The 10,619-nt window shown below is 42.9% G+C and overlaps 1 protein-coding gene across 1 annotated transcript; it reads right to left on the reverse strand.

Annotated features, from left to right (window-relative positions):
- Positions 1 to 4,808: 4,808 nt before the first annotated feature.
- LOC123155908 (putative disease resistance RPP13-like protein 1) lies at positions 4,809 to 9,009 on the reverse strand. Its single transcript, XM_044574058.1, has 3 exons — positions 8,796 to 9,009; positions 7,637 to 8,689; positions 4,809 to 6,820 (listed from the first exon to the last, which is right to left on the reverse strand). Exons 2-3 carry the CDS (start codon positions 8,678 to 8,680, stop codon positions 5,636 to 5,638), a joined length of 2,229 nt encoding a protein of 742 aa, XP_044429993.1. The 5' UTR covers positions 8,681 to 8,689; positions 8,796 to 9,009; the 3' UTR covers positions 4,809 to 5,635.
- Between the last annotated feature and the right edge of the window lie 1,610 nt (positions 9,010 to 10,619).

The following is a 10,619-nucleotide window of genomic DNA, read 5'->3' on the forward strand; positions in this document are numbered from 1 at the left end:
GGAAGGAGGTGGGGTTGGGTCGGCGGCGGCTAGGGTTGGGCGCCCGGGTCGCCCGCGGGGGGCTGCGGGGGGGGACTATACAGTTATTAAGCATCTTCCATTGTACAAGTCAACTCAAAGATATAAATCACAAATATTTTTTACGTAGAACCCATGCAGCTGTTAGTAAAGAAGTAGAGAGATGTACTTGTAATGTACAGTACCTTGTTAGTAAAGAAGTACCCCCGATAACCCCTTTAGTGATCTAAACATTCTTATATTAGTTTATAGAGGGAGTACAGGTTATCCAACAGCTGGAATCTGGATTTCCTTTTCTTCCTTGCAGGTGAGGTGAATGCCGAATTAGTTAGTAGATCTTCTATTCTCCAAGCAGAGTGTTACCCGGTAGAATGTGCATAACTGCCACGTTATGTTTACAAAATTCTTCATTCAGATTGCAACCTGCAAGTATAAATCATTAAATAGTCCGTGCTCTCCCTGCAGCCGCACTAATAAATAATTGTTCTCCCAATCACAAAACCAAGCTTAGTATTGCCAAGAGTATAAGATACTACTCCCTCCGTCCGAAAATACCTGTCATCAAAATAAATAAAAGGGGATGTATCTAGATGTATTTTAGTTTTAGATACATCCATTTTTGTCCATTTTGATGACAAGTATTTTCGGACGGAGGGAGTACACAATATAACAACTTCACCTGATATAAACATGCAACGTGAACTCTTGGCTCCTCTTTCTAGTCTGATCATGGCAATGTCAATTTTTGTTTGATGCGGTGAAATAGATAGAATACAAAAGAATTCTGGGCAATGGATGGACTTTTCTTTTCTGTTGGACGCGAATGGATGCATGCATGCATGCACATTTTCTTTTCTTTTCTTTCACGGAACCTAATTAAGTAGCGCGCATGTGACCTGCGGAGATCAATATTACTTGTTTATGTACAAATTTTTTTTGGTTAGAATAAGAAAATGTGTGTTGCCCCCACTTCCCCTTTCGTTTCTTTTATTTATTATTATACTCCCTCCGTCCGGAAATACTCGCCGGGGAAATGGATGTATCTAGACATATTTTAGTTCTAGATACATCCAATTTTATCTATTTGTGCGACAAGTATTTCCGGACGAAAGGAGTACAACAGAAAAAAAAATATTCTTTTTTTTGGGGGGGGGGGGGGGGTCCCCTCCCTAACTTGAACAAGGTTCCTCAATCCAAAGTGTAGTTCACAGCTACATGCAGCTTATCAGCCGCATCCTCCTCACAACACCTCCTCTGGTTTGATTTTCCTCTGCTTGCAGGCTTTACTTCTTTGCACAACTTTTGCCATTGGAATGGGCATTGGCGGGGGGCTCTTGTTGCTCGCCGTCATTGCGGCCTGCCTGTGGTGCTTCTGCGTCCACTCGAAGGCCAAGAAAGCAGCAGCCGAAGCAGGGGATGCGAACATCGTTGTGCAGCCAGGTGCGGACATCAATCCGTCAGGCGATGAAGGTGACGTGGACATCGTTGTGCAGCCGCTAGCCGGATGCGGACCAGCTCAGGTGGCACCTAGTGACCGGCGTTTTTGGATGAGGGTTATTGGGCTTGTTTTGACAGGTCTGATCACTCTAGGTGGAGTTGGGTCATTCATTCTCAAGCTCGTGGAGTAAGAGCATCTCCAACAGCGGCACGCAACCTCTGTCCTACAGAGGAGGAGCCAATGAAGCCGTTGTCAGTAGCCAAAATGCTTGGACGAAGGGTATGGGGAGGAGACCGGTTGATGGAGTGAAGGCCAAAGGTGTCAATTGCCCCCCCCCCCTTCCCCAACCAAATTTAGTATTTTTACAAAAATACATAATATTTCCGTGCACCTCTCATTCATTCCAGTTTCGATACCCTTATCATGCTTGATTATTATTTTGATTGAACTCTATTCTCGCAAAGTACTGCTTGATGCAGGAAGATAGGAACAATTTATGTGGATACTACGTTTGCGAGTGAATTCACCAGACGACCTTTGAGAGGGGCAGATCTGAACGAAAATATGAAGTACATAAACAATATTCACATTTTATTTTTATTACCATCAATTGTGTTGAGTTATATATATTTCTTTCAATTAGATCATGCGGATGCGGAACGAACTCCTACCAACTGATCGCATACGAGCAATTCAAGAGGATTTCGCGGGATTCTTTGTTGAGCATGTCATACCTACAGACGGAGAATAGCATCTGGGTGTCCTTCTCGATCTTGGTGGATAGATATTAGCTAGTTAGGGATCGCCAGAGATGTTATATATTGTATATATGTATGAACACGTACTATATGTAGTAGCATCGACTAGATATACGAAAACTTGTTGTTTAACCAAGAACGGAGAAACAAAGGTCACTTCCTCTATATTCATGACCATGTCGTGTAACGGTTCCTTCTAACGGAGAACACTTAAAGGAGTGCTCTGCGGTTTTCCAAAGTGTGCGTACGGTTGTGGTAATGGTGAGGGATGCCATGCCATTATATTGGACACCCGCTTCAGCAAACACACCAATTGAAAAAGATCTCTGAAGGGGCAAGCTCGATCTGCATGCATGCAGGAAAGAGATTGCCAAATCATTACATTTGCATGAAGGGACTAGTATCTTTATGGTGAATTTAATGAACAGGGTGAAAATTCAAACCTCTGGTCGATGAAGACCATGTTGAAGCTTTCTTTGGCTATGTTGGCCCCGAGGTGGAGACGATGTTTGCGCCGGGGCCTTTTGCGGCATCGTGTATATATAGAAAAATTGAAGATTAGAAAAAATTGAAAAGAATTGAGGAGGAGAAGACGGAATTTGAGTTGCATGTTGCCGACGTCGTCGATGATCACAAGATCCAGATGGATGCAACACGCTTGAAGACTAGAAAGATTAGAAAATATGCCATTGAAAAAAAAGGCTTGATATCACTATATTGTTGGTTCAATTGTTACCTTAGTTGCGATTATGATCGCATTTGTTATTGCATTTAAATGTTTTACCCAGTTGTATGTTAGTTTCAATGTATGTTTTAGTTAGATGCTTTAGAGAGATATTCTATGAGAACAAAGTATGAACTTTATCTATTTTTTTTTTCATTTTGAACAGGCGTACAAGGAGGTATATATATATAATCTGGCTCGGACAATCGGGCTCCAGGCTTGAGCCAACTTACCTCCCGCTCCAGGTTTGAGCAATTTGCATGCCAACAAGCCCTGACGCCCTTCTCATCTGCTATTTCTCTTCTTGAGCCTTAACATTGCCATGACATATCCTGAAACGCACTTGACAATTTAATTGAATGCTGCCCAAACACGACACCTATCAAAACCATACAACTTGTACAACAGCCAACTCAAGGATAGTCATCATACATCTATGGTATTGTGTACTCATCAACCCATGAAAGCTTCAGGTTACAGAAAAGCAACTGAAAGAATACAAATCACAAACACTCCGCCTCGATGAAGCTACATTATTAATCGTTTTCTCAATCACAAAAGCTTACTAAAAATTGTCTTCGTCACATACATGGAAGCGAAAATAAAGGCATGCGATAGATGCAATGCCATAAAGGCAAGCAACTTGAGGAAAAATCTCAGCCTGGAAAAAGAAAAATTACTTATCAAGAATCAGAACAAACTTGACCTCGTAATGGACTTATAAAGTGATTTGAAACTACAGCAGTGAAGCACTAGACCCACAAAACATAACCATGCATGTAGACACATTAAAAATACATGGGAAGACATAACAACAGAGACCATAAATGTTCCGGCTAATATATGAAGCATGTTGAGTAGTTCTATTACTTATTCAGAGTCAAAAAATAAACATATCCTGCTACACAAAACTCTAGATGTACTGTCAATCACTCTGTTATGCATGCCTTAATCATTCAAACTTTCACAACGACTCTAAATGTACTGTCACCTATGTTCTTCTAGAACCAGCTAGTGACAGCGGGCGCATTACGATGACTTATCCATAGTGCGCTAAGCGCTGACAGCTGCTACTATCCAATAGTTCCAAAACACCTACCATAAGCAAACATGACTCGCTGCTATTGTATACTCCCTCCGTCCGGAAATACTTGTCATCAAAATTGATAAAAAGAGATGTATCTAGAACTAAAATACATCTAGATACATCCTCTTTTATTCAGTTTGAAGACAAGTATTTTCGGACGGAGGGAGTATTTTGTTGAACGTTCAGTTTACAATTTACAGCAACATACCAAGGATACTAATAATCTGCAGTTTTAATACAGCAACTAAGGATATAAGCATGTAGCAACATTATTAGTCAGTTTCTCCACCGGGTAAAAGTTTGGTTCACAACACTACCCGTACGTGCCTCAGCTGATCCCGGGGTTGCTGCACTGGGCGCTCCACTGATCCCTGGGAAGCTCCAGTCAGAAGAAGGGAAACAAGCAGCAGAATTCTGAGAATACGATGCTCTTGGCCTGAGGAAGAGGAGCAGCAGAAGGCTGCATCATCACCTCAGCGACATCAAAATGCCTACAGTAACATTAATTAGAGCCATTGCAAAAGAATGAACTAATTAAGAACTGCGACTTGAAGCATGATTAATACCAAGTTGATTCAATGGATAGGACCATCTCGTCTCAGCTCCCTCGATTGGTTGTCTGTCGTTGGTGAGCTTCTCGTTCCTTGTTTCCATCTCCTAAACCGGGTGCAACTACTACTGGTTCTTGTTCCTCCTCTGCAGCCATTAAATCGACTAACCAGGCAGATACTGACGGCGTCCTCTTTTGCTATCGGCCGCACTTTTCTCGTTTCGGAGCCATTTCGAGCCGCAAGAACGGTGGAGAAACGAAGAAAATCGGAGGGAGGGGTGGGAGTGGAGGGGGAGAGAGGAGTTGCTCTCTGTGCTGGGCGGCGCGGCGGGGGCGCAGGGGATTCATAACTGTGGGTGGGCCGTGCGCCACGGCCCCCGCGGATTTATAACTGTTCGGCTCCTACCGCCATTGTCCTTGGCGGTAGGGTTGCATAGGCTACAGTCGAGGACTCTGGCGGTAGGGTGGACGGCAGGAGACGGTTGCCGTTTACTCGGGCCGACGTGCATGAGTGAGCTACCGCCAAGGCCTATGGCGGTAGCCTATTATAGCCTACTGCCGAGGACCCTGGCGATGGGAATAAGGATCAAATCTCGAAATTCATTCATACCGAGGTTAGATCCGTCTAAACTTTTCGAAAAAGGTCAAAACACGAAAATTAGCCCCCCGTGGTAGCATATGCAAAGAAATCCGCCGGTGTTTGTCTCTAAACAAAAGCAACCAGCAGTGCAAAAGGTTATTTTTTAAACACAGTATAGACGCAAGCGTTCATACATACGCACATACACTCACCTCTATGAGTGCACACATGCACATCCTACTCCTATGAGCACCTCCAAAAGACTGAGCCAGCATATCATCTTGAGATTTACAAAGTCTCGCCAGAAATCCTGAAATAAATCCATGAATAATGCGAGCACCAGGACTTGAACCCTGATGGGCTAGGGATACCACTGCCCCTCTAACCATCCAACCACAGAACCACATGTTGGTTTGCATCGGTGCAAAGGGTTAAACATGTCGGTCAGAGGTTTCTGGTGTCACGGCCGGGGCAAAAACATCACATCTTAATTTTAACACAATCTTTACCAATGTCTAGTTCGATAAGATGCATCTTCTTACCAAGCCTAGCATTAGCAGCAAATGAGGCAGCAGATACATTTTCCAATTTATTTAAGAAAAGATTTTTGAGTTGGGAAAGAGGCCCCAACTCGTCCAAACTGCACCAATCACCATCCATGTGGGCTGGAAACCCAATTAGTTTCCTTATGTCTGTCAGACCACGGAACCCTCTAGGTATCATATGTATGTTGGGAATGTAAAGAAATTGTAGTTGGCTAAGCATCACGATGCTATCAGGAAGATTCACCAATTTTGTGCATCCACGAAGGTCAAGGAATTGTAATAGTTTCATCTTGCCAATGTTCCCAGGGAGTACAGAAATATGAGTCTCTAATAGTGCCAGATACCTCAAGTGCTTGAGTTGATGCAATGATTTAACCAGTGCAGCCACATCTGCAGCTTCTATATATAGGACTCGTAGACTTGAGAAGGTAACCAATGAATCACCAGGCTTCATCTTGATCTGAATAGTTGAGATTAATGTTCTCACTGATTGTTGCGCCTGCAGAGATGTCCAATCTAGATCACCTGATTGTGATCGGTTAGTTTCTATTGACAACCGAAGAAACTTTTGTGAACCAAGTTTTGTAAGAATATCATTGTCTCCGTCTTGAGCTACGAGCGCTTCATCTTTAGTCATATACTGAGCAAATGAGCGAACAACATCATGCATGCTACAAACCCATATATGAGCATATGATTTATCTAGCTCTATAAGGTTCCTAGATATCAACTCCTTGTAGTAGTTTTTTCCCAATTCTTCTAAATCACTAGAGTTTCCATGAATAAATCCTTCACTCATCCACATCGCAATGACTTCATCCATATGAAAAACTTTACTTTTAGGAAGAAGTGAGTAGTATAGAAAGCACTGCTTCAAATAAGGCGGCATATATTCATAACTTAAGTATACTGTGTGGTTGAGCTCTTGGGGCATTTTAGTTACTGACCATTTGGAATCATCCAAAACCTGCTCCCATTCACGACGGAGCCCCCCTCTTTCACGCAAGAGACCTCCCATTACTTTAACAGCAAGTGGTAAACAACCACATATTTGTATAATTTCCAATCCAATATCCGTTAGTGTATTGATGTGCTCTTCATCTATCTCACCTGAGAGTACCTGCGAACGTACAGTACAAGGTAGAATTGACGGTAAATACTTAACATACAAACTCGAGCGTATTGCTAGAAAATACTTTTGCACTACTCTGTCATCGCTGTTATACAAAGTTGTACTCTAGATTTAGCCGAATTATATATTATTTTATTGGTTTTCGTATTTTACGGTCTTGTGAAATTATCTTATCCCTCAATCGCCTGAAATACATAATACATTAATGAATAAATTTGTGTGCACATTTTCTAGCAGAACTACAACCAACATCTAGTATAGTTACTTTTTGTTTATATATAATTTTGTCATATTAGCAGAGGTTCACCGAAATTGTTATTTTTACCATCTTAAAATAAATTTTCATTTATTTTATATTCTATGACACTGTTGAGTAGCTAAGCACTTAGATCTTTCATCAGTAAATTCGAAAATGAGACAAGATATTGGCAAAAACTTAGTTGCTACCTAAATATAGGACCCATGTCTTCACTGGTAAAAACGATATAGATATAATTATCCGAATGTCTAATTATTACTCAAGCTCGGCTAAACAAAACCTAATGTGTCTGAACAAGTGTCAAGTTGGCATAAATCAAATGCGGAAAGCCCAATTGGTGCTTTGGTACATTTCCTTGTTTAGCACCATGCATGCCTTACTGACACTAGCAAAGTAATATTAGCCCTACAAAATTACCGACAACCTCTTACCTTCCAAGAGCTAATAGTACATACAAGTCTTCTCTTAAGTAACTACATTGTATTTAATTAACTTCAATGATTATTGACTCAAGGCAGAGATTAGTAGCTTAATCAAGTACACACCTGCTTCTTGAGCAATGACCAAGCATCTCCAGGCAATAATGTGTCGACTTGGTGGTAGGGCCGTCTAGCTATCATCCCTCGAGCAACACCTTCATCCCTAGTGGTGACAATGACTCGGCTGCCTGAAGCAGCAACATTGAATGGAACTTTGAGCACACCCTCCCATGCTACATGGTCCCACACATCATCCATTACCAACAAGGTCTTGTGGCCAATCAAGGCATCCTTGAGGCTTCGGTGAAGTGTGGCCTTTGCATTTCCAGCTAGTTGGGCGTCTCCTCCGGCTTCGATGATGGCTCTTCTCAGCAGCTCAACCTCATTGAAGTTTTGGTTGACGCTCAACCATATCTTTTTGCTAAACTCACCTTCGATTGCCTCATCATTGAAGATCTTCTGAGCGAGTGTGGTCTTGCCAATCCCGCCGACACCTACAATGGCGACCACCATGATGCCATCGTTGACCTCCTTTCCTGTCTGCATGATATGGGTCACCAACGCTCTTGTGTCATCTTCGATTTTGTCCCCAACCAAAGCCGACCGGTCAAAGTCCCCTACCGTCTCCCGACTTGGATTACCATAGTGCGTGGCAAGGGCATTGCCACTACGATCCTCATAGGACATGAGATTGATGAAGCCAAAAGTGGCGCTTCGTTGCTTGATGGCGTCGAGCCTCTGGTTGAGTGCCTTGACGCGGATGCTGATCTCATGAGCATGGAAGGGGTTCCGCATACAGAAGAGCAAGGGATTGCAACACCCTGCATCTATCGAGGATGATCCACTCTCCATGGCCTTGAGCTGGCAGAGGTCGAGGATATCAGTAGCTTCGTACATGGCATGCTTGAGCTGCCCCACCCACTCTTGGACGGTCTTGTCGGTGATTTTCCTCCTGTCGGCGTCGGCCAGGAAGTTTTTGAGGTCTAGGAGCTTGTCGCCCATCTTGTTGATCTCACCCGAGACACCGAGCATCGCCCCTACCTCATCTGCTGCCACCTGCGTGAGCATGTCCACCAGGTAGGACGCGAATGCATCCAGCACCATCGCCATTGTTGCTGGCTATTTTTATTGTATAATAATAATGAAGGTAATGTTAAATGTGAGCAGGAAACTTAGCTAGATAGCTGTAAAGAGAGACAAATAACACTTGAATTGCGTAACCAACCTCCAAGACGGATGGACGATTTCCGACGATCAGCGGAGACTATGTGTTCGATCCTACGTGCCGCCTCCAGGAGTGGAAGCTCAGCTCCTCGTCCGACGCGTCGCCTCCGGGAGCAGCAGCTTAGCAACCCCTCCAGGGTGACGGCACCGAGAGCAGCAGTTTAGCTCCACCTTCGCTGTGTTGCCGCCTCTGTGTGGAAAGGCCAAAGGCGACGGCGCAGCTGGGTGGAAATGGACAAGAATGATTAAGGCGTGAGATTACGAGGGGCATTGAATGGAGTAATAACAGTAGCAGACAGCTGCATTGAATGAGACACGTATTATGATGAAATAACATCTGCTATCTTTTCAATTTTGTCATGTCGGTCCTCCCGTGACTTGTACTTTAATCTTTATGATATGAATGAGACACATATTACCATAAAAAAACATGGCCTGATGTCATGTTGCTGATCTTGTTTAATCTTTTTAGCCATTAGTTTAACTTTCCATATCTACATGCAGCTTGGAACAAAAGGAGGGCTGGCAAGATGAACCATGTACAACTCAACAAGCAAAATAAACTGAAACTTTGAGCACATACTTCATATAAACTGATGTACTATAAATGTAACCCAACTGATGTACTATAAATGTAACCCAACTCATGTGAACCAAAAATCCACATAAATAATTGTTCAGAATCAACAACTTTTAAATTACAAATTCATGAGCCATCAAGCGCATACTCTTGTTTACATAAACAGAGTTCGAAATCGGCATTGCAGGAGCAATATCAGGTCAAGCAAAGATTCAACAGATTGCATGCGCGACTACACCCAGGGTCTTGAGCTGACATGCACTGGATGTTATCGGGCATCACAACAAACTAATCAAATAAATTTACTTAAACTGATGTTAATAACCGGGATGCAGGGATGGCGGTAGAACTATGGCAGAATAAATGTGGTTATAAGGATCCAATTGGGTCTGGCAGTTTCTAGAAGTTAATCGAGATGGATGAAGATGCACCGACACACTCTATATTTCGGAGATTGTAATCAATTTTCCGCTGATCCATCACACAGAGCACCCAGCTGCCTCCGCCCAGCGCGTCACCGGATCAGGCATCTCGCGTGCCGTGCACGCTATAAATTTGCTACTAAGTTTAACTAATCATTGATGAAGAAATGATCATACCTCAGAAATTTCAGCAGGGACGCAATGAGAAACAAAAAAGGAACGGTGATGGCACCATATATCTGTGTTAAGAAACAGCACCCTAGGCGTCAAGCATTCTTCAAACCCTGATGAGGATCTCAAGTAACGTTGGATGCCGCGGAACCTCCTCGAGCAGGAGATTGTTCATGATGCCTTCGACTATCCATGGGCATTTCACGTGTAAAAATATGTCTAGAGATCATACTGTAAATACTATGATCAAACATATTGTTATTATCTCAACATCTATGTGATGGCTATATGTCAGCACAATGAAACTGAGATGAGGATCAGCGGAAGATATGATCAAACATATTGCCATCACATCTCGTCACTGTCAACAACTTGAAGATAATAACACTAGCAGACAGCTGCGTTTGACAGAGCTAATTAATTAATTACTACACAACATGGGTTATCAGCTTGCTGATCTTGCTTAATCTTTTGAACTATTAGTTGTTGCCCTGGTTGGCATGACTCGTTCAGGTCAACTGGCACTAGTTGCTTAGGCTCGTTGTAGGCACAATGTAATTGTCAGACACATCTGTCAATAGGTAGCTGTTGTCTGAAGGCGACCGATTCATTATTATCATTCCCAATAATGGAGACTGTTTGGAGAGGTATG

This window comes from Triticum aestivum, chromosome 7B (genome assembly GCF_018294505.1).
Source record: "Triticum aestivum cultivar Chinese Spring chromosome 7B, IWGSC CS RefSeq v2.1, whole genome shotgun sequence".
Taxonomy (NCBI): Eukaryota; Viridiplantae; Streptophyta; class Magnoliopsida; order Poales; family Poaceae; genus Triticum; species Triticum aestivum.

What these genes read in the sequence shown, in the direction of transcription:
- LOC123155908 (XM_044574058.1), bottom strand. Translation starts at nt 8,680, where the DNA reads ATGGCGATGGTGCTGGATGCATTCGCGTCCTACCTGGTGGACATGCTC. An exon ending in GGTCATTGCTCAAGAAGCAG is followed by an intron (nt 6,821 to 7,636) that starts GTGTGTACTTGA and finishes GTACGTTCGCAG; the next exon opens with GTACTCTCAGGTGAGATAGA.